General features: G+C 33.5%; 1 protein-coding gene across 3 annotated transcripts; it reads right to left on the reverse strand.

The window, feature by feature from the left end:
- Nucleotides 1-1,185: 1,185 nt before the first annotated feature.
- On the reverse strand, nt 1,186-14,265 carry LOC143232605 (uncharacterized). 3 transcript variants are annotated; one of them, XM_076468227.1, is made up of 2 exons: nt 13,849-14,265; nt 1,186-5,775 (listed from the first exon to the last, which is right to left on the reverse strand). In XM_076468227.1, exon 2 carries the CDS (start codon nt 5,759-5,761, stop codon nt 5,318-5,320), a length of 444 nt encoding a protein of 147 aa, XP_076324342.1. In that variant the 5' UTR covers nt 5,762-5,775; nt 13,849-14,265; the 3' UTR covers nt 1,186-5,317. The 3 variants fall into 3 exon arrangements, with proteins under 3 accessions (XP_076324342.1, XP_076324341.1, XP_076324340.1); XM_076468226.1 differs by having other exon boundaries at nt 2,003-5,771; nt 13,845-13,985; XM_076468225.1 differs by having other exon boundaries at nt 2,003-5,775; nt 13,761-13,894.
- Nucleotides 14,266-25,615: the final 11,350 nt, after the last annotated feature.

Genomic DNA, 25,615 nt, shown 5'->3' on the forward strand with positions numbered 1-25,615 from the left:
TTTCATGTGTTGTTGTTTTTTTTAAATTTTGGTGCAAACACGTGAAATGTTTTATTTTTAAGGACAAGATCCAACTAAAAACACATTAAAGACATGAAGGGATAATTAAGTAATAAGGGTTTCTGTATGTGGTACAAGAATTCTTGCACTGATTGTTTACTTCCTAACTTATATAGAAAAATATTAACATGAAGTGATTTGTAGAGTGGGTAACAGCACATTCCTGAACTATGTCACAAATTGGAAATTTCCTTTTATATAATTAGTGTCTTAATTTTTATTTATAAAATATTTTCTATAATACTTATTTGGTTATTTTAAATTTCCTGGCCCTTCTTTATTCAATATATAGGATAGTGGGTAATCAAGTTATAAATCTGATATGTATTTTTTAAAGCAACTAATTTTTGATCTGTCAAAAAATAATTAGCTTTCAGTTATTAAAATTAAAATATATAATATACTCATATTTTTACATTATCAGTTCATTGTTTCGTTCACCATAATACTCACCAGATGTCAGTACAAGATCAGCTAGTACAGAAATAGTTGTTTTATGACTAAGGCTAAGTGGTAACATCTTATAATTGTTTTTATATTCAGCCTTGTGTTTGACACTCTGATAAGATATTTTATTGTTTTGCCCATATCACTGTTTTTTGTTAATAAGTGAATAAGAAAAAACAACTTATAATTAAGTTTAACCATGGTGGAGGTCAGTGGTTTACCAAACAAAGCTTAATATAAATTAACTACAAGGAACTTGGGATGCATCGTGTTTGGGTTTATTTGGAAGTTTATAATTTGGTTATTATTCCAAATGTTGTTCCTTTTAATTACGAATCACAATATTTAACTTTTATACATTGAAGTTGTTAAAGTGTTGGATAATACCTTAAAACAAAGGTGAAACAAAGACAACCGTGAAAACATTTTGTTTCTAGACAACATAGAATAATTTATTTTTTTACATTTTTATAATAAAGTTTAATACATTTACTTTCTCTATACAAACAAATTTGTAATATTTTATTTATATTTATAAAGAGAGAATAATTATCAGTAAATTTCACTTTTTAATTTTCATATAATTAAAGCTTTATGTTAATAAACTTACTTACACATTTGTACACACACAAAAATACGTGTAAATATATATACATGTACAAGTATTATGAAAAATACCTTTATTAGTCGACATACTAGAGTAGTTATACAGGAGTCCATCTTTACCGGAACACATGTTAGTATAACGAAATGCCGTGTACAATTTTACCAGTAAAGAAGGCTGTAGCAGCTATTTGCTAAGTAATGAAACAACTGTTTCGTCGCTGAACAAAGCTGTTATATGAACGTGTGTGAGATGGCTCTGCGGAAGAGGCGTCAGTTTCGGAAATAGCGAATTACATACGAATACATGCAACACCACAATATACTTCTTAAGCTATAAACAGTGGACTTGCTATAAGAGAAACGATCAGATCCAGACAAGCTGCTGCTGATTGGTTACCTTCTCTCTGGTTACTAATTTAAAATTAGGAACGGTTGCAGAGAGTCTGTGCCATAATATAAATATAGAATTTACGTGTGCATGTGTATATATACATATTGATACATTTGTCCAAATTTCTTACCATAGTATTTATGTATTTCTATTCTATGGAGCAAGTTAGTACAACTATAAACTAAGTCATACGTTATGTATTTTACATTAATTAATTACTTAAAATGTGCATCGAGTTAGTGTTCAAAATTATTTAGATGCGTTTATTATATACAAAATTGTATAATAAGTTATTTTTACGTTAATTAATTTAAGCAACTGCTTAAAATGTACATCATCTTACTCTCCAGAATTATTTAAATACGTTTAAGCTGACCGCTCCTACACGAACATAAAATAATGTAATAAGTTATACCTAATTCTAGGTTTCTTAGTGAGAGGAAAGGGAATTTACAGACATTAAGGAAAACGAATAAAAGTAGAATACTTTTAATAATGTATTCTGTATCTATGGCAAGAATACCAAGCAAATTATTTTGCCTTCCACAGCTGGGAAAAACTGACTGATAGAGAGGCAGTACTACCCTCCAATCGTGTATTTAATGGATTAACCCTCACTCACGTAGCAACAAAACGGGGGCCAGAAAATGTGGTCCCTGTGCGATCTTCTGTTACGACCAGCAACAGAAACATTAGTAAAGTGATTTGCTTCTTTGCAAAAGGAATAAACACTTGTGCAGACAAACATTGCACAGAATTTTTCTGGGACTGATTCTTGGAACCAGTTTTCCTAAAACCCTGTAAAACTAATTTCTTTAAAACACTCATTGAAATATTTATGTTCGGATACATTTTTGTAGAAGTCTTTACTTGTAATTGAACTTAACCTAAATGTTCAATACTTAAGACTTACAAGTAAACCTGTGCTATAGAATGATTTGTTTGTTTGTGTAACATGTTAAATTATAACTGATATTTTAACACTGAACGAGTAAGTTAATGAAGAAATGTGTCCTGGCTGAAGAAGCGAACTTGTTTACGTGTTTCAATTGTTGTGTAAAATGATTAACTAAGAAGATGGATTCTAATTAATATTTCGTTTGTTTGTCGTTAAACGCAAAACTACGCCATGGACTATCAGTGATATGTCCATCACGAGTATCGAAACCTGGGTTTTAGTAGTGCAAGCTCCCAGACTCGCAGCTAAGCTGCTGGGGAGCATTTAATAAGTAATGTAATAATACTACATCTGTAAGTGTGCTGTCTGTTTTAGAGGTTGTTATGGTTACTCAAGTGTTTTTGGCAGATGTGATGAGACAAGGTTTTTGGATCTAGTCCGAAAGTTGCTCATTCTTGATACTGAAAGTGTGCCAATAGCTTATCACATTTTCAGTTTTATAACTTTTTTCATTGGGTTCCATATTTCATGTTTTGAATAAATGTTCTTTCATCCATGATTTATGTGAGGATTTATCTCTGTTAATGTAATATACACATTTACTGATGTCCAAGTTAAACTATGCATAAAGTGCCACTCAATGTTAATTTTTATTATATATATATCGAATAACCTTATATATCTCAGGTAATAAAAACTTGGTACACACGAATGTTTTTATTTTGAATAAGCACACTTAATAGCTTCCCATTATTACCAGAAAACTGCTCTCCGTACTTTGGGACATGTGGTGCGTTAGAAGCGTGACAGTGAGATCCTATTACTCTGGAACACAAACGTCGGCGGTAAGTGGTATTTACTATCTACCTTCCTTGTTTATCAGTAACCTCAAAATTATGGATGGTTAACGTAAAAGGTCCTCTTATAGGTACACACGAAATTCAACAAAAACAAACAAACCGTTTGAGTTGACGATACTATCCTTTTCTAACTTCAGATATGAAGAATTTTTGAGTTAGAAACATCATATGTTCTAAAACTCGGTTAATTTTAAACTAATGTCTCCCAGCAATTTATTTTACTTGTAATTATTCTCATTACTAATTTTAGCACAAAGTGCTCGATTTGTTACACATCTGAATGCACTGACTCAGTTTTCCAGAATGCTGGCCCATTTAAATGGCGTTATTAATGGACCGCATCTGTTCAGAAAGTTTTGAACGATGTTTTGAGCTGATTGCCTATCATGTATATGCATATATACTCTTGGCTGTTTATACGTTCTCTTAAGCAAGAAATACTGGACCATTAATAAATTGCTCACTGTATATTGTTCATCTGGATATTACACGTATAACTTCAAATCTTTGCGTTTGTGCAGAATAATAAGAGATATAGTGTAGCTCAAAGTGCTTGATGATGTGTAAAAATGCTGAGGTACAATGTGTACAAACACTGGTGTCAACCAATACTGATAAAAGTATGATATGGTAACACTGATGTAGGTCAAGAAAGGAGGACGGAGCACTGTATTCTAATATTGGTTCCAGTCGACAAGAAAATAGCCTCTGTCAACCATAAAAAAGAAAAAAACGTGTGTGACAACAGTTCTCTCATATACCAAGGAAGCAATTACCGCAAGTGTGTATTGATATTACCAATCATCAAAATAATAGTCACAGTGTGCATTTCAGTTAATCTATATTATAATGAACCTAAACAACGTTTTAACTGGCAAATTTAAGTATAGATAAATAAAATTAGAAGAGAATAAAATACACTTACTACGGTGTAACAGTTTTTGAGATGTGCGTCAAACTTGACAGGGTGATATTTCAACAAATATTGCTTTAATAATATGTAGTTTTTCTACAATATTTGTATTGTATTAATATTTTCTGTTAACTTCAGTCTCATCTTGAGAAAGAAATAAACTAAGGTTGTAAATCGGACAATATAGCCAATGGATTCCCAAATGTGATCCGTGAAATGTTCTTAGAGGGGGGGGGGCTTCAGCATATAAGGAAATCTGCTCTTTAAAGCAGTAAAGTCAGCAAGAATTTTCCTTGTTGCAATAAATATGATAGAATAACAGTATTTATGTTTTTTTTTTCTTAAAAACAAAACAGTGAACGTAAGATACCTCAATATGGATATTATTTTAAAATTATATTAAATTATTAAGCTGTGGTCCTCAACCTGGGGGTCTAAAGTTTTTGGGATTCGAGCTAATAAGTTTAAAAATCCCTGATGCAACTCCTGGCATTTTTTGAAGTTCCTTCCCTGGAAGAAATATCAGTTTTGTTTGTCATAACAGTATATGCAGTAGGTAATATAACAGATACAATAACCCAATAAAGCTTAGATATGGAGAAGACCTGTTCAAATCCTTGACCACAACAGCGAATATTAAATAAAACACGTTACAAAAGTTGTGAACGTATACAAGAAACATACTGTGTTACAATCAGATCATTTAGAAATATTTTCCGTAAGAAAAACAAGGTATTATTACAAGCAGGTATCGAATTGTCTTTGCGCTGTCCAAGGTGTCTTCTGTGTATTCTGTTATTCTAAGTGACGACCCTTTACTGACTTTACTCTAATACAGATAAGTAGGCCTTAAAGAATTATAGTTTTTTCAAGGTATTAAAAACACCTCCTTTCTCTTAAAATCGTTAGAACAAACAGGAACCGAATTTTGTTGTAGGTTCGTAAGTGTTTTCCGTAATGAAATCACGATGTGCGAAGTTTGCATTTAGTCGTAGAAAACAAGAGGTCAACACTGGTACTACTGGTTTCTTAATGAAACATACAAGTTACAATATAAGAGCCTGTTTGTGAAATTAGGTTCTCCACTAAGTATTGTATATGTTTCAGGTTTTCGAAACAATAGCTTTAGGTATTGCAGTAATTCACACCGATCCTTCTCTGGATTTACTGTATAAATGTTCCAAGTTCGCTTCTTTTGGATCTCGGGTAAGGGAAGTTGGACACGTCTGAGTATTTGCTTGTTTGGGGAAGATATCGGGATTTTTCGAAGACACATCAGGGATTGCCGCTTTCACAAGTTTTACATTTGGCACGGCTGAAAACTTCAAAAAATTCCTGCAAACTCCATCTTGGATTTCTTCCAAATTTTCCTCGTCGACCTCTTTGATTTCATCAAAAGTCACTGGTTGTGTACGATATCGGTTACCTCTTCGATTCCGGAGGTTCCTCTTCTGGCTTCGTTTGTAACACTGAGGGAAATCCGTCACTGATGATCTGTGTAACCACGATAAGGGTTCCGGGTAAGTAGTTTCAAGAATGTGGTACACTCCTCCCTGAGGCGAAGTTTCTTTTGTCTGGTTTGACATTGTCTTCACCCTACCTGTTACAGTCGAATAATTATGCCATAGATTAATTTGATTAAATTCCGGTTCTATTTCATAAAGCAAAATCTCTTATCTACTTGTCATCTATATGTCACCAAAAAATAACAATGCTGCATATCTATAATCAACTAGGATCTTAATAATATTTATAAAAATTCGTAATATTAAATGGAATACATGACTAATTTTGAAATTTAAAGATAAAAAACATTGAAGGATAATTTAGTTAGTTTTCTTTTCTTTTGTGCAGATGGTTCTTTCAAATATGTCAATGTCATAATCGAATGTTCCATGAGGGCTTATGACACTAAACACCAAGTTTTGATTAAAGCATATCTAACCCATTGTGTAACTTTGTGTTTAACAACAAACAAACAAAGATTCTAAAATTTTGTAACAAATATTTAACGTTCACCATTCAAATTAATCCATAGTTAAGTCGTTTTCTTATTTTTATTCTTTGGACAAAATTATATTTTTATAATCATTATGCGTAATTAAAAAAAAACTTATAAATGTTGCTCTGAAAAAGAGAAGCTGCAAATGAATGAAAAATATACTTATTTTATTTAGTATTTACATAAAGCCAAAATAAACGTTGTTATTAAATATATAACGAGTGTTTTACTGTTAGAACATAATAGGCATTGAAATAGTTTAGTTGTTAGTCTATCTGGAGATTTAGACGTTTTGAAGGAAACTATTTGTGAAAGCCAACAAGACGGCTGTAATATAGAATGTATCCCGACGAAACTTTTATTAGATTCTGTTCTGAATAAGTGGGATTAAGCAAGTTTGTTTACATTAGTAATACGCGTCTCAATCATTCGAAAATAATTAAAAAAACACGCACAAGATTTTACTTTGAAATAATCTTACTAAAAATTGGAAAAATGAATTAAGCACGCCTACAATGGTACCATACAATAGTAGAAGAAACAAGTACAAACTTTTCTTATGAAATAGTCTTGCTAAATATTATTAATTTCAACAAATAGTTCTGGATTAGTTAATAGGCGAAGTGCCAAAAAAGCAGAAAGCGCTTAAGTATCAGAAGCTCTGCTTCGTGGCTATTTATAGACACGTGTCCCCCTACAAGCAGCGCCATTTTGTTAAGTTGTATTGCTTAAATACTTGTAACTTTATTGCAGATCATACGTTGTTGTTTTTAATATACAAGTAAAATGTTTAAGGAAAAAAATTGCACTGACTTTATCACGTACATACAAAATGAAACGAAAAATTACAAGGTCGGCATTTATTCCAACCTATGCTAACAAATACTTTTAATAAATCAAAAAATTCACATCTTAACATGTGCACGTTGCGTGTGTGTGTGTTTTATGATAGCAAAGCCACAATGGGATACCTGCTGAGTCCACCGAGAAGAATCGAACCCCTTATTTCAGCGTTGTAAATCCGAAGACTTACCGCTGTATCAACGGGGGGACTGAGCACACTCATTGAAAGTCAGTGAAAGATATGTTCTCTATACTATATATTTTTCTTAGGTTATTGTTTTCGAAATAAACACTAATATAGCGATTTCCATTTTTAAGTTCATTTACTTTTGAACAAATTAGTTTTATTTTCTAGTCTATTTCGATACTTGATTTGTTTATAAGTCAATGTTAAATTGTATGAATCCATGAATAAATTTGATTTGCTCTTTGTAAAAAATAAAAATAAAGTTTTGGCAAGTTCAATTTTTAAAAAAAATCTTTTGTTGGATCAGTTTCGTAAAAATTTCCACTGCAACTTTAAAAATGTCTTTTCTAACACAATTTTTCTGTTTCTGCTGAAATGAATTCAGAAAAAAAATATTTCTGTTCTTTCTTTTCTTTTTTTACCAAGCAGAAAGCTACGCAAAACTTTTTTTATGCTTTGGCCACCGCGGGCCTCGAAATCCAATCTTTAGCTTTATAAGCACTCAGGCTTACCGCTGAATCACTGAAGGTCTTTTCTTTTTGAAATTTCTAAATAGGTTAGTAGAATAGACTGGTGAATAACATTCAAAAACACTATTAACAAACTCGCTAAAAAAGTGTTAATTTATTGATCTGGTTATCCTATTTTAATTTTGTTTTCTTTTATGTTTTATTTTATACAATATGAACAATATTATTTCATAGGGCCAAACAGTAGCAAATTTATAATTATTTTAAAAATTTGGTGTACTGATTTTTCAAGCCTAATCGATATCGAACTTGAAAGAGCTTCTTGAGGCCGTCGAATATCTTTCAAATAAACTTTATTTTAACCTATGCTGTCTAGTGTGATGATTGTTTTGTTTGTTTGTAATTAAACACAAAGCTACACAGTGGGCTGTCTCTGCGATGCCCAACACGGGTATCGAAAGCCTGTTTTTAATGTTGTAGGTCTGCAGACTGTGCCCCTGGGGAACAGGAGAGAAGGAAAGAAACTGCAGCTAATACATATATCACTAAAGTTTTGTTATTCTAACTACTTGAATTTATTCAGTTCAGTATTAAAATGATGTATTTACGGCTTGACTTAGAAACTAGCAAATCAGTGATACTATTAAAATATTTAATTCATCTTAAAAATAAAAACTATTTATGTAACCAACCAGTCAAATATAAGCATTTCGTAGATGCGTATATAAAATATCCACTGAACAAAATAACTGCTCACAAACATGCATGTATGTATGTATAGGTAGATAGATAAAAGTACAGAGCTAAGAATATTGGTGTAACCCACTTAATGTTTAACAAGTAATCATTCGAAAAGCTATTACTTAAGCCTGGAGAGATACGGAAAATTGTGAATGTGGGCGTTAGTAGAATTCTGTTGAAATAGACATCTGGTATGTCTCCTTGGTATACTGGAGTGGTGTTTATCTATTTGGCTTGAACACAAAAATGACTGTATGCGGAGTAAAGTGTTTTTTTTTTTCTTATTTTACTTCCAGCATATATAAGCCTGTACTTTGTATCATCATGTGAAATAGAAACTGAGTACACTCAGAAATAGAAATAGACAAATTATGGACCACTCTAGAAACTGTACACGTGGTTATTACCTTGCTCTATATACTTGAATGAGAGCTTTAATTTCCCGTAACATATGTAATTTTACATGTTTTCCATAATAGTTTGGGTACCATATTTGAATAATACGTTATTTTATATATGTATAGATATCAATATCTATGTTCTGCACATTTATTAGGCTACACCGTAACAACAACAACGTAAATATTTTAGGCTAATAAAACAGAACACAAATGTTTTGACTGAAGTTAAAAAAAAAAAAAGCTTCCGAGTTTTACACTGAATTCCATACATTCTCCACACACGTGATAAAAACGTCACTTCACAAAGAACAATTTATTGAAATAAACACAGTTTGAACTTCAAACCGTAAGTTGTTTTCGTTTATATAACTACAACAGTTCTTATTATAGCTATCTGTTTGGGAAACACAATTGTCCAACTGTGTAACAACCCTTTCAGGGTAACGCAGTTTTGAGTTTCTTCGTTTGTTGGTGTGTTAGGGAGGTTATTTTGAAATAAAGCGTTTATCTATGTAATATATATATGATATTGTTTATAATATTGGTTTATTATATTAATAATTCTGAGTCTAATAATATCATAAAAATATAGTAAAAGCTTTTCTCTTCGTACGGCTTTATTAATTTTCTAATCACCAAATTATCATATTGTTAACTAGTGGCGGAGTCCGTATATTGCATTACAGTTAATGTACGTGGCTCTAATACCATAAATAGCACCTCGACCACTACACCGTCTGTCGATCCTAGCCGACTTGGTATTGCCCGAAAGGCCTTGTCGACACTTGATATGACACGTGGTTGACATATTATGATATGTTGTTTACTTCTACTTATAAGTTCTTACTGAATAATTTTATATATTTTTATATTTTTACAACACTCAGTTCAAACGATAATCAAAATACAAGTAAAATACATAAAAACACATCAGTAAGTAACGTATCAATTACACTATTGATGGTATTTTCATCTAACGGACTTGAAGAACTTAAGTAGCCAATATGGCGGCTGTTTTTTTGTGCTTAATTATGTTAAGTATGAAAGCATTTGCATGAGATTCTCTGTTGCATATACCAGTTATGGTGCAGTTGCTAGTGTGCCCAACTGCTAGATCCATGGTTTTTGTTCGTTGCTATAAAATCGTGCTGTCATATCATGGGTGTGTTATAAGAATGATGGTTAAATCTCCTTACTCGATTAGATAGCCTCAGAGATGGCGATGGGTGCTGTTGACTAGTTAAGTTCCCCGTACTCTGTCATTTTAAAATTATGGCCCGCAAGCGCAGATAGCCTTTTAAGTAGTACCTTTGCACAAACGTTCCGAAACACAAGAATAAATTAATCAAGTGAACATTCTTGAAGAGCGATGTTAGTCACGTGGTTGTGACTTTTGCTGTTTAACAGGTCTCATAGATTATTGTCCCAAAATAAATAGCAAATCCACGTACCTGGATGGAACTTCCTCCGTTCAATAGAGTTGTGAGATTACTATCCTAAAATAAAAAGTTGACCCTAAAACTTAGATAGGACTTCCACTGTTCAACAGATTTGTCAGATTACTATCTTAAAATAAAAAGTTAACCCTAAAACTTAGATAGGACTTCCACTGTTTAACAGATTTGTTAGATTAATTTCCTAACATAAAAGGTTAAACCAGATGCAAATATTTTTCATTGTATTGACTTACTTGGATAAAAATTTTAAACGATTTAATGTTAATCTACGATCATAAATCTGGTTTTTCTTATTTTATAGATTTAGTAAATTAACAATGATGTTATTATAAGTACACGAATGCCATATTTTGTCGTTTTGATGAAAAATGTTTAACAATAACTTTCACTGAAATGTACTTTTCAGTTTTACTGAGGGTTTACGGTTAGCGTTCAACAGCCGCAGAAACAGACTTTTATTTTGAAATCATGGGTGCCTTTAGAGAGATAACAAAATCCCTCTATTCTGTCAGAGAGAGAACAGCCAGATATGAGTATTCTTGATTACTTGTCTTCTCATTAGTCTTCCAGTTCGAAATGATTACTCCTTCTCTCTATATCTCAGAGTTGTGACTGTTCTCAAACACGTTGCTATAATCTCAAATGAACAACTCATACATTAGTTCTCTTGAGAGTGTACCCTTTTTAGTTGTTGATTATTCGATTATTGTTAATTTGCATATTAAGTTGTGAATGAGCGACGTCTGTCCGTTTCTCCACGCACTAATTAGGGTTAATAAGTTTGTTCTCAATAACTGAACGATAGTAGTTTCCATAAGTATTTGAGTTAAAAATAATTAGATGGATTTTATGAACAACAAAATAAGCTGATATTTCCAACCCGACTTCAGACTATATAGAAATCTAGGAACAGAAAATGGAACAAAACTCGTAGAAAAATCTATATCATTTCCAACACTTAAAAATCAATTATTTAACGCAAGTAAACCTCAGAACTTCACGATTCGCATGTTTATTATGATTATCGGTAAGCAGTATATTATTATTTGCACAGTTATTAAAAGCACTTAAATAGTTCCTTTTACTATACTTCCTATAGTATCCTTGATTTTCAGTCGCCCCTGTGAGAAAAACCCAGTTACAAAGTTCGACGCTCAAAATCACCAAGTAGTCAGGTTTTATGTTTGAGCCGTGTATGACTGTTATTTAAGTATTAATGCTGAAACACAGAATCAAACACGAACTGTGCATAACTAATATATATCTCCATGTTTGTAAGTTATTAAAATTTCTCAACAAGTAAGATGCGCAGGAAACCAAAGTTCTTGCGCGGTATGTACATAACAAACTACACATCTTGATATTACTAATACATCACCGCTAGTAAAACTGTATAATTTTTGTAAACGAAATCACACGATTAACCAAACCAAGAGCCTTTTCTTTTGCACATTTATAACTACCTTTATGTTAGGCCCGGCATGGCCAAGCGTGTTAAGGCGTTCGACTCGTAATCCAAGGGTCGCGGGTTCGAATTCCGGTCGCACCAAACATGTTCGCCCGTTCAGCCGTGGAGGCGTTCTAACGTTACGGTCAATCCCACTACTCGTTTGTAAAAGAGTAGCCCAAAAGTTGGCGGTAGGTGACGATAACTAGCTGCCTTCCCTCCAGTCTTACACTGCTAAATTAGGGACGGCTAGCGCAGATAGCCCTCGAGTAGCTTTGCGCGAAATTCAAAACAAACGATCTTTAGACACTTTTTGTTGTAGATGACATAACCCGTTTATTACCACTCGTATCTTTTTTCTTTTCTTTTATTTGATTATTATATTTCTAGTTATTACGTGATTTGCATGAATTTCTGCGTAAGTAATTAAATTTTACAAAAGCATTACCATAATTCAAACAGCATGTAGAAAAATAATGAAGATATTTAGTCGTAGTATAACTGATTGATTACATTCATGTTACTCATTGTAAAAATTCATTAACTTTAGCATTACAGATGTGCTTCACGACCCCAACGGTTTTATAAACATTGTTTTAATTCCCTTTTGTACCAGTTTACGAGTATGTCCATGTTTGTTTATAGGGGTTACTAGTACAATGAGTAATTGTTTGTTTCTTTGTTTTTTTTAATTTCGCGCAAAGCTACACGAGAGCTGTCTGCGCTAGCCGTTCCTAATTTAGCAATGCAAGACTAGAGGGAAGGCAACTAGTCATCACCACCCACCGCTAACTCTTGTGCTACTCTTTTACCAACGAATAGTGGGATTGACTGTCACATTATAACGCCCCCAAGGCTGAAAGAGCGAGCATGTTTGGTGTGACGGGGATTCGAACCCGCGACCCTCAGATTACGAGTTGAGTGCCTTAACCACCTCGCCATGCCGGGTCTGAAATGAGTAAAACACTCAAACACAGCAATATTGCAAGGAACTCCACAAACTACTGTTACATACGTGTGATTTCGGCCAAAGCTTTTGATAAGTTTTCTACTCTGAGTGTCCTGACAACATAAGACATTATGAAGCAATAACCAGAAAAACACCACTAGTGAACGGTATTAAAACAAGTCCGTAATTTGATAATTAATTTAGAATAACACAATAATTTCGATCGATGAATAAACGGACAACATGCTGCTGTACCTGGAGCGCGATCCAGTGGTCAGCATGTACAACTACAAAAGAAATCTTAGACTAAATAAAACAGAATAAAACAAGCTGTCTCTTCGAGATACACCAGTTCTACGTAATTTTGAAGATATTACACAAATCATGAAAAACTTGTACTAAAATAACAGATCCAAATACTAACAGCGACTTATTCAATGCCCTTAAGTTAATTTTTGAGAAGCTGAAAGTACGTTTGAATAAAAGATAAATTATAATACCAAAACCCAGTAAAACAGTGATTCAATGCTTTCAGTTTAACATAATTAGATTCCATGAACAGAGAGTTCGATTTGTTTTATTTTTTGCCTTTCATACCTTACGTAGTAGCCATTGATTCCAAGATTATTGAAGGTAAAAAGACAACTTTTTATTGGTCTTTGTTTTGTTGTTATATTACTCTTTCTTTATCAACACAAAATCAGTTTCCTTATAATTGATTAGACGAGGCTTCAGTAGATGATGTACAATAACTGTCTTCTTTGGCTTTCAAATTAGATGAATTAAAATATTACTGCATTTCTCACATAAGTTATTTAAATAGTTGGAGATAAAAATTTCTTTTGCAAAGACATAGTAAAACTGGTGTTTAAAATTATGTAAAATATCTTTAAGAGCAATTTGTTCTTTGTGAAGGCACGTGCTCAGAATATCTAATTATGATTATAATTGAACCTCAGGTGCCTTTATACGGACCTGTTAATAGCCCGAATACTGAAATTGAAACCCAACGACTTGTAACCTGAGTACATATTACAAGTGACAAATAATTAAAATAATTAACTGAACGATATATAGATAACACATACCTAACTCAGATAGTTCTTCATAAACTGCATTTGGCAAATAGATGTACGTGTCAAACATCACAGCCTAGTCTCAAACATAATAACCTACCTTATTTAGTCGTATAGTGTCTCTGCGCCTATTAAATATGTTGACTCCTGTAGTCAGTATCTCAACGTCAAATCAACTAATAGCAAGTAACATCGTAGTTTCGTTGTGATCAACACAAACAACACGGATAATGTTTCAAAACATTAGCTCTCGAATTTGTTTGTACTGGAAGAAGACTTTAATCTCTGGTGTTAAAACTCAAAACTACAGAGAAAAGGGCACTGCTCTTTCTTTGCTTGTAAGACACATGGTGTGCTTGCTGGAAGCTTTCTTGTTTTGTAACTCTGGGAAGACGATAATTCTGCTTAACTTTTACACGTCTGAGTTATATTTGTGTCTGAAGGGGGAGGGAGACACTAGGTTACTACAGCGTCGGCTCTAATCTAATTCGTTCCTACGAACGCCAAGACGAACGTCGTTTTGAAGTACGTTCACATACAACTAGTCACAGTGCTTGTTTATATGAAACATGTTTAATAACACAAGCAATTTCGTTTTAAATTTAATTTAATCATTATTATTTGATAGGATATTTAAAATATTTCAAATATTGTAATTACTAATATTACATTAATCAATAATACACTTCATTATTAGCTATATACAGACTTAGGCCTAACCTAAGCTGACAAAGCCTCGCAAGACATTATTGGGTTTACAGTCGAAAATATTTGTAATAGAGGGAGTATCAAGCTTATAATTCATATTATTATAATCAGTACAGGTTGTAGTTTTCTGATGTACTGATTTAAAACATTTTGTAATTTCTGTCAGTTTGACTTCAGTAACTAATAAATTAATTTTTTATTATGATCCTTGTATACTGCTTACTTTTTATCTAAAATTATTGGTAACACTATGTAACACAAATTTTGATCCTGGATATTATGTGTTATTTCTTAATTGCTTATGTTGTAAAAGTACAGAAAATGGCCATTATTACCTTCAAGGTTTGGTTCTTGGAATTTCGCACAAAGCTACTCGAGTGCTATCTGTGCTAGCCGTCTCTAATTTAGCAGTGTAAGACTAGAGGGAAGGCAGCTAGTCATCACCACCCACCGCCAACTCTTGGGCTACTCTTTTACCAACGAATAGTGGGATTGACCGTCACATTATAACGCCCCCACGGCTGGGAGGGCGAGCATGTTTGGCGCGACGCGGGCGCGAACCCGCGACCCTCGAATTACGAGTCGCACACCTTACGCGCTTGGCCATGCCAGGTCTATTTCCTTCAAGCTTTGCTTTTGTGACCTGGATAATGAAATTTAGAAATTAACCGATTTTCTATGTAAAAATGGGAAACTTTGCACATTTTCATTTATATAAGGTCTGAATAAAACAACATATGAATTAAGATTTACATGTATTTATACTAAAGTTATACAAAAATGAACATAAATGTTGAGAAGTGAGTAGTTTTTCGAGATTTGCGACTGTAACGTAAATCACTTTCACGTATCAGTCCCCAAATATAGTCTCCCATCATGTTTTCGTTATACGCTCCTTGGTAGCGGCGTTCAAAATCCAGTATGTCTTGATGGAAGTGCTCGCCTTGCTCCTCTGTGTATGCTCCCATGTTCTCCTTGAATTTATCAAGATGAGCGTCAAGAATGTGGACTTTCAGGGACAATCTGCAGCCCATTTTGCCGTAGTTCTTCACCAGAGCCTCAACCAGTTCCACATAATTTTCGGCCTTGTGATTGCCCAAGAAGCCCCGAACTACTGTAACAAAGCTGCCCCAAACTTTTTTCCTTTCTACTGAACTTCTTGGGAAATTCTGTGCACTCCAGGATCTTCTTTATTTGTGGTTTAACGAAGACACCAGCTTTGATCTTTGCCTGAGACAGCTCAGGGAAGAAGTCTCGAAGGTACTTGATGGCTGCAGACTCCTTATCAAGAGCTGTGACAAATTGTTTCATAAGACCCAGTTTTATGTGCAATAATGAGAACAACACCTTTTGGAGGTCCACTAGCGGCTCACACTTGACATTGTGCTTCCGCACAGAGAACGTGGTCCTTTGTGACCAGTGCTTTCTGTTGTAGTGCGCTGCGGTGTCCCTGCTGTTCCAAAGGAAAAGAAAGCAGGGAAACTTGGAGACCCATCAGCAATGCTACTATTTTGAACTCTCCGATAACCTTCCAGCCACACTTATCACACTTCAAGGCTTCTAGCAAGGTATTGACACTGTTGTATTCCTCTTTCACAGAGTACTTTTTCGCTCTTGTCTTCATAAATTGGTCACATACATAGCAGAATGCGTCTGGAGAATACTTACAGCTTCTTGACCCAATCTCTGATAAAATCAGATAGGTCTATGTGTTCACTTAGGCAGCTAGAACTAAACTGAAGTGGTAAGTGGTAAGTGGTAAGCCCCTGAATATATATTACTATGAAAAATTGTAAAAAATTCTAAAAGGTTCTTGAAAATTCTCGTAAGTTCTAGAACATTCTAGAAAATTCTTGTAAGTTTGAGAAAATTCTCTAACAGCTACTCAGCACCGAATCTACCTGGAAAGATCTGGCAAATGGGTAAATTTGAGATTTTCATTATCCAGGTCACAAAAGCAAAGTTTGAAGAGAAAAATAGCTTTTTTTCCATTTACTTTAGGCATAAGCAATTGGGAAATAACACTTTTAGCCCAGGAACAAGAAAAAGTAAAAATTTTGTTACGTAGTGTAATTGATAGATATATTTTTATCTGTGCTGTATTTTACTCTGTGTGATTGTTAACAGATAACCGAGTTGTAACAGTTAGTGAAATAAAAACAACTTTATAGTGATTTGTAATGGCCCGGCATGGCCAGGTTGTTAGGATGCTCGATTCGTAATCTGAGGGTCGCGTGTCCGAATTCTCGTCCAACTAAACATGTTCGTTCTTTCAGTCAGCCCCTAGTGGCACAGTGGTAAGTCGGCGGACTTATACCGCTAAAAACTGAGTTTCGGTACCTATGGTGGGCAGAGCACAGGTAACACTTTGTGTAGCTTTGTGCTTACTAACAAACTACCCTTTTAACCATGGAGGCGATATAAGTGACGATCATCTCACTATTCGTTGGTAAAAGATTAGCTCAAGTAGATGGTGATGACTAGCTGCCTCTTCTCTAGTTTTTCATTACTAATGAAAATTTCCATACCAATTTCTACCATTCTTCGAATTCATACATATTGTACTATAGTATACATTATAAAGTTTTTTATGACGAAACTCAATGAACCCTCCCAGTGGCTAAACATTATGTCTGTGGACAAACAACGTTAGAAACTGGGTACTCGATACCCGTGGCACAGATAACCTAACGTGTAGCTTTGTGCTCAACTTCACCCAGACGGAAGGAAGAGAAATTATCTTTTTATTTTTTGTCTCTATTATTCATTATTTTGACAAGAACATCATGTAGAACCAAGGAGCGATTACAACATATAAAGATAGATATATGTTGTTTTTCCTTAACTTGTAAAGTTTTTATGTTTTTAATATTACATAGTCCGTTATTAGTTGTGCTTGCATTTTGATCTTGTTTATAGTGGTATCTTTTAAAGAAGGTAGATTCTAATTACTTTATATATCTTAAAATAATTTATTGTTTTGTAAATGTTCTTAAAGGAAGTTACCATTGATACATCTATGTTAATTTAGTATTTCGTTACAATGAAATTCTTTAATAATACTTAATATATCATACAAAAAGCGTGTCTGTGTTGTATGATAAACGTCAACTGTATAATACTACTGAGATGTATTTATTTGTGTAAATACTTGTGGTTTTATTGAATAAGAAAATTACGTAGATGGAACTAAACCACGATGTTACTGAATTTCTCTATATTTATAACCACTGATAAAGTTTTTCCAGAGTTAAAGCTCACGTTACCTTGATTCTACTTATGGAAGTAACACCTGTACAAGTTGTCACTAGCTTTCCTGGTTTCGTAATGTATTTTTAAGACGTTCTTCAATGTATATTTTGGAACAATTTACTTCCTTTGCACTGAATTCATAAACTGTACGTAAATAAAGATTTTCAAAGTTTCCGTAAGAAATCATAAGGTGAGTTAAAGCGTTTGACTCGTAATTCGAGGGTTGCGGGTTCGAATCCCGATCGCACCAAACATGCTCGCCCTTTCAGCCGTGTGGGCGTTATAATGTGACGGTCAATCCTACTATTCGTTGGTAATAGAGTAGCCTAAGAGTAGGCGGTGGGTGGTGATGACTAGCTGCCTTCCCTCTAGTCTTACACTACTAAATTATAGACGGCTAGCGCAGATAGCCCTCGAGTAGCTTTTTGTGAGATTCAATAAACAAACAAATTAACTAAATTTGTAGAAACGAAAAACTTCCAAGGTGTTTTTGTTTTTATTTTTGCTAAACACAAAACTACACTCTACTCTGCCTATTGAGAATATAAACCTAATTTTCAGCCTTTAGGCTTATATCCGAGCCACTTGGAAGCTCGTGGTTATTACAAAGTTTGTGAAGTTTGGAGTTTTTTTTTCAGTTTCTTTTTAATTATAGTTCTTAAGAACCAGGTTGATAAAATTATGAAATAAACGAATAAGAATATTAACTGTGGAGTTTTGTCTGATATCCTACGACACTAGGTTTTTACTGTTTAGAAATAAATATACTCACAACTCTGAAACAATTTAGTTATTTTTTCAGTGTGAAATAGCCAACAGATGTTTTTATTAACTGATAAAGGATGGGATCAGTATTCCCCTCAAAAATCATGGAAAACACATGCATGTTGTTTGTAAAACAATATCAGATTGTTACATAAAATACGTTGAGGATTTGTACAAACTTTCGCACTTTGCTTATATCAGACTAACAGACCTGACAAGCCTAGAATTGTGTGGCTAACTTAAGAGAGCAATAATTATTTGAATTTCACCAGCAGTTGTGCAATTGTGTCAAGGTCTATTACCGTCTTGAAGTCATCACAGCATATTATTAAGAAGTTAATTTATGGAAACATCAACTATATCTACTCAAAGAAAGTATTTCTTAAGCCAAATATGTTTTTTTCCTAAAGCACAAAATACACTTAAGTCTTGCAGTATTTATTACGTAACATAACACGGAATCATGTTTTTGTTAAAAGCACAATTTGCTATATACTTTTTCTTGCGTATATATTTCATTGTGTTTCAGGTTATCTGGGGTTGGCTTCTTGGTAATTTTTTTTCTTTTTCGGATTACTATTGTTATCAGTACTTCAAATACACTTTAAAATGAGAGCAGATTTTCGACTCGTAATCTGAGGGTCGCGGGTTCGAATCCCCATCGCATCAAGGATGGTCGCTCTTTCAGCCGTAGGGGCATTATAATGTGACGCTCAATCCCACTATTCGTTGGTAAAAGAGTAGACCAAGAGTTGGCGGTAGGTGGTGATTACTGACTGCCTTCCCTCTAGTCTTACTCTGCTAAATTAGAAGCGACTAGGGCAGATAACCCTTGTGAAGCTTTGCGCGAAATTCTAAAACAAACAATCATTACCTATAAGCATGGATGAAGCTAAGTCTATAGATTGTTGAGATAGTGTAAGAATATTTAAAACCTAAAAAAATGACAATGAGATTTGTGACCCGTAACACCTATAAATAATATGTGATATGTATTTCAAACAGTTGTGCGTACATCATATATTCAGAGATTAATTAGACGAAGTGTTTTGACAACACGCCAAGCTATTCGCGTCGTATGGGGAACTTGTGTTTCTTATTCGTTCTTCAGCAATCGTACAGTAATCTATAGAACCTTGGTCTTGCAGATACGGGTCAAAGACTATATGTATATAGTGAAAGACAGAGATATTCACATTTTTGTGAAATATTTTGCTCTTATGCTTATCACAGAATATTTTGCGCAGGCTTCTAGCTTATCTACTGAGTTTATAGATTTTTGTAATTTGCCAGGAATATCTCTTATTTCTAGCAGTACATAGAAGTTTAGGTTATTTTCCTAGTTTTTCGGTTATTCCTTGTTTCTAGCAGTGCACGCACGTTTATGGTTAATTTAATATACCAAGTTTTTCAATTAGGATGAATTTTTGCAAGTATAAATCTTTCCAATCCCTTTAGCCAATCAAATAGTTGTTTCAAATGTGCATATAAGTTGGTCCAACCCTAAAGTCATGTCATCTTGACTTAAAGTAATTTTTACGTATCTGCCTATATCCGACAGTCTACTTCAAGGCAAGTTAAGCAGGTTTGATGTATAGACCTCTGATTGTGAAATAATATTTATTTCACTAAATAATTTTCCATAATAGGATAATACTTCGTACTGTCTACAACCTTCCACCCCTGTGATCTCTAGAGAAGTAAAACCAAAACGAAGCTGCTGAGGGCAATTCGTGCCACATGTTCTGCTCATTTAACTTCTTCTAATAAAACGTTATTCCTAAGGACATATTCACATATTGCTACAATGGTTAGGCGAACGCGTGAAATCCCACCTTATAATTTCCTTTTTAACAAGACTAATTACGTCTATAAAGAAAATAGTTCCAGAGCAGTAATTCCGGGTTTCAATAAGTAACAATTACATAACTAGCTGACTGGTAAAGATCAAAAGCCAAACTGTTATTCATTAAATCATTGAGTTTTATGTTTTAAGTTTTATTGTTTGAGTACAGAGAGTTGTTCAGTAAAAAACAAAATACTACCACCTTTATTCACTACTTACAAAGAATAACGTTTGATTTATAAATAAAGCATCTAATTTTACATGATTTTTGTAGTCAACTTAAATACACCCTTTTGTCGCTTTCATTACTGGAAAAATTTAATAACTCTCGGCATCAACATCTTTGTTCAGTGATTCATTTGCTAGAGGGAATTATCTCACCACTCATTATTTACGAACCTGGGTGTGAATTGTTCAAGTCTAGCAGAAAACCACATCGGTTCGGTGTACACATGTCTGCTCCTTTTCTGCAAACACGAGTTTTAAAAGTGAAAGTTTAATTGTAAAATTATTTTGCTTGTTCATAAATCTTTATCAAAAGGTTAGAAAAATATGACCTTTGTACCACAGATAATTACAACAGAACTTTTTATATTAACCAACGTTTCGCCTTTGCGTCTTCTTTAGGGTTAATTCGTACTCTCAATACCCGATAAAGTTCTACATTAATAATTTTTCGTTGTAATTAAATTACCATGGTTTTTATTTTACTTTTTCAGTTTTTAATAGAAATATGTTGAATTTTTACAACTTTCGTGCCAAATCTTAATTTCCATTAGTTTGTTTTTACTTTTACACTTTACGATGTGAATGTTTCACAAGTACAGAAAGGGAAGTTTATCTTTTCGCCTCCATTAAAAACGATTTGTTTGTTTTGAATTTCGCGCAAAACTACACGAGGGGTTTCTGCGCTAGGCGCCCCAAACTTACCAGTGTAAGACTAGAGGGAAAGCAGATAATCACCACCCACCACAAACTCTTGGGCTACTGTTTTACCAACGAATAGTGGGATTGACCGTAAAATTATAACGCTCCCACGGCAGAAAGGGCGAGCATGTTTGGTGTGACGGGGATTCGAACCTGCAACACTCGGATTACAAGTCAAAACTATTTGTTTCTGTTATGTTAAAATCTTGTGTGTTTACTTAGTAGTTCTATGTACTAATGTCTAAAATGTTCATTTTTACGTCAGACAATTCATGAAAACCGAGATAGTTGAAAAACCGTCAAGTCTGCTCCTCTCTGCCAGAGTCTGACTGAGTTATACGTGATTGTTCATTTTTCTTTTTTTTCCTGAGTAATTCGAAAAGTGGTTTCACACGTAATGAACGAAGGAGTTTTCACACGGATTTTAGTTTAACATTCCATTCCTTTGAGAAATACGCGCGTATATTAAGGTATAACTTGAGGCCTTGTCGTGATGTAGAATCACCTGCTGGACATCATGACGATACGAAATACAAAATATTTTTGTGGAAAATTGGCTACAAAACAGCAGTACAGGTTCCTAGTGATTTGTTCTTGACGTTTTCCTTTTTTTTTCTTTGTGGTTTACTCGCACGATGATCATGAAGACCTGTTTTGGTTTTGAAAGCATTACTGATGTGATGAATTTTGAACATGAAAGCCTTAGTTATTACTCAAACTTTATTACACTTAAGCTTTGTTCTACCAGTCCAAGACGACCTGTTGCTTATTTTCTGTGTTATATAGCTTCAGAACCAAGGTAATATTTACTTTTAGACTTCCATGTGACTATAAACTAGAATTTTCTTAAATTACACTTTTGATAACTACGAAGTTTCTACTATCACTAAATGTTTAAACATCAATAATGTAAACTCTTTTATTTGGATTCTCAGACCTGCTTATAGAAACTGTTAGCATGATCAAATATTTTATACAAAATTCATTAGTCCTTATAAACACATAAAGAAACAAAATAATTACGCATAAAGATGAGGTATTTCGTGCAGATATGACATAAATATTATCCTTTGTTAATATAATAACTACATAGTTTACCTTTAAAGATTCATTTAACACATTCATACGTGTAATGAATTTATTTGCGATTTTCCTAAAAAGTAATTTTTATGTTTCAAACTTTTTACGTGTAAGTCTCACTTTCAATGAAAGATCCTCTACTCTTCTCTTGTAGGTTTCACACTAATAAACAGTACTTACTCTTCACATGTAGGTTTCACTCTAATAAACAGTACTTACTCTTCTCTTGTAGGTTTCACACTAATAAACAGTACTTACTCTTCACATGTAGGTTTCACTCTAATAAACAGTACTTAGTCTTCTCTTGTAGGTTTCACTCTAATAAACAGTACTTACTCTTCTCTTGTAGTTTTCACTCTAATAAACAGTACTTACTCTTCTCTTGTAGTTTTCACTCTAATAAACAGTACTTACTCTTCACATGTAGGTTTCACTCTAATAAACAGTACTTACTCTTCTCTTGTAGGTTTCACTCTAATAAACAGTACTTACTCTTCTCTTGTAGTTTTCACTCTAATAAACAGTACTTACTCTTCTCTTGTAGTTTTCACTCTAATAAACAGTACTTATTCTTCTCTTGTAGGTTTCACTCTAACAAACAGTACTTACTCTTCACATGTAGGTTTCACTCTAATAAACAGTACTTACTCTTTACATATAGGTTTTACACTAATAAACAGTACTTACTCTTCTCTTGTAGGTTTCACACTAATAAACAGTACTTACTCTTCACATGTAGGTTTCACTCTAATAAACAGTACTTACTCTTCTCTTGTAGGTTTCACTCTAATAAAGAGTACTTACTCTTCTCTTGTAGTTTTCACTCTAATAAACAGTACTTACTCTTCTCTTGTAGTTTTCACTCTAATAAACAGTACTTACTCTTCTCTTGTAGTTTTCACTCTAATAAACAGTACTTATTCTTCTCTTGTAGGTTTCACTCTAACAAACAGTACTTATTCTTCACATGTAGGTTTCACTCACATAAACAGTACTTACTCTTCACATGTAGGTTTCACTCACATAAACAGTACTTACTCTTCTCTTATAGTTTTCACTCTAATAAACAGTACTTACTTTTCACATGTAAGTCTCTTCACATGTACATTTCATGGTCTTCTATTCTTCAAACGTAGTTTCCACTCTTAGTAAGCATTACCCTACTCTTTTTATATTGGTTTCACTCCAACAAACAGTACTTACTCTCCACAGGCAGGTTTTACTCTAATAAATAGTACTTACTCTCCACATGTAGATTTCACTCTAATAAACAGTGCATACTCTCTAGGTGTAGGCTTCACTCTAACAAACAGTATTTACTCTTCACGTGTAGGTTTCATTCTAATAAACAGTACTTACTCTTCTTTTCTAGGTTTCACTCTAATAAACAGTACTTACTCTTCTCTTGTAGGTTTCACTCTAATAAACAGTACTTACTCTTTTCTTGTAGGTTTCACTCTAACAAAGAGTACTTACTCTTTACATGTAGGTTTCATTCTAATAAATAGTACTTACTCTTCACATGTAAGCCTCTCAGGATATTGTCCTCTACTCTTCACATGTACATTTTACGGTCTTCTATTCTTCAAACGCAGTTTCCACTCTTAGTAAGCATTACCCTACTCTTTTTATATTGGTTTCACTCCAAGTAAAAAGTTCACAACTGTCCATATATAGGTTTTACTCTTAATAAACTTTCAATTACTTTTCACAAGTAGATTTGAATTTCAGTAAACAGTTTTCCATTCTTCATACATATATTGGTTTTCACTCTTAGTAAACAGTCTCTTCATTCTTTTCATGAAGTAGTTTCTTTTTTAGTGAACAGTTATTTTTTTCTATGTAACTGTTCAGTTTTAATGAAGAAATTCTAATCTCAAGTGCTTACTCATAAAAAATACTGTTTACTCTGAGTAAGGACTTTCTTCATTAGTGCATGTAATTACACACTCATAACCAACAAATCCTTAACCCTTATAATCCTCGTAAACAATTAGTTACATTTAACAAGGAATCCTCCTCTCCTCGAAGTATTTCGGTTGTTCTTTGAAAGGAATTTCTTACACCTCACAAGTATAGTTAGTTACTGTTATAATAGCAGTTTCTAACTTCTCACGAATATACTTACTCACTCTTAACATACTAGTTTAAGACTCTTCAAGAGGACTGTTAGTTAGTCTTATTATAGAGGTTCCTAACTCCTCATGACTACTGTTAGTTATTATAGTGGTTTCTAACTTTTCATGTGTGTAGTGAGTTACTCTTATTATAGGGGTTTCTAACTCTTCAAGAGTAAAATTAGTTAATGTATAAACAAATATGGTCGTTAAAAATCGTGTGCATTGCAGTAAATGTCACTGCTTGTGTCAACAATAAGTGACCATCAGAATTAAACTGAAGAGTGAATTAACCAATATGGTCGTATATACGTTACTGTAGCTTCATTATGTTAATGTAATATTTAAGCGTAATTCCGCCATGAGATGTTTAAACTGTCTTGACAGTACTAATGATGTTTCTTCCACAGATTTCTTGGGTTGCTAAATTCGTAATGAAATTTTACAATATTCCCAAAACTTGTATACAGCCTTTTGACAACCTACACCGCAATAAAAAATTTGAGTTAGAATTTATAAATATAAAAAATCATACAATCACCCAATGGAACAGCAGTATGCTTATGGGCTTACAACGGTAAAATCTGGAGTTACATTTCCCGTGGTATACACAGCAGATTTGGCTCTGAAACAAACACTCGAAAACCATATACAGTAAATTTTCATAGACGAGTAACCTCTCATTGTTAGAAACTGCATTTCTATACCTGTGGTGAGCAGAGCACAGATAGCTCTATGTATATCAGTAATATCCATATGATCTAGTTTCAATGTTAAAACCATGAAACATATTTTAAAAATTTTGTTACGTATTAATATAATTAATTTAATCTTTTCCTCACTTATAGTCAAGAAAATAAAACGTCCCAAGTAAATTCGGACGGCGAAGCTCCCAATTTATTATGTTACATATTATGATTTCAAACAACCTTAGAATTTAGAAGTCAGTTAAATATACAAATGTTTCAAAGTTATGATATATGCCAACAAGTTTATACACACAGTTTTCTCTCTTATGCCCCCCGCTTGTACAGCGGTAAGTCTACGGATTTACAACGCTAAAATTAGGCGTTCGATTCCCCTTGATGGGCTCAACAGATAGCCTAATGTGACTTTGCTATAAGACAAATACACACATTAAATGGTTAGGCTTTACGGATTGTTTAATCCGT

Source organism: Tachypleus tridentatus, chromosome 11, assembly GCF_004210375.1.
Source record: "Tachypleus tridentatus isolate NWPU-2018 chromosome 11, ASM421037v1, whole genome shotgun sequence".
Lineage (NCBI taxonomy): Eukaryota > Metazoa > Arthropoda > Merostomata > Xiphosura > Limulidae > Tachypleus > Tachypleus tridentatus.

Coding starts and splice junctions, on each gene's coding strand:
- LOC143232605 (XM_076468225.1), bottom strand. CDS start 13,818: ATGTTTGACACGTACATCTATTTGCCAAATGCAGTTTATGAAGAACTA. Junction 5,776..13,760: donor TGAAGAACTATCTGAGTTAG/GTATGTGTTATC, acceptor CGACTGTAACAG/GTAGGGTGAAGACAATGTCA.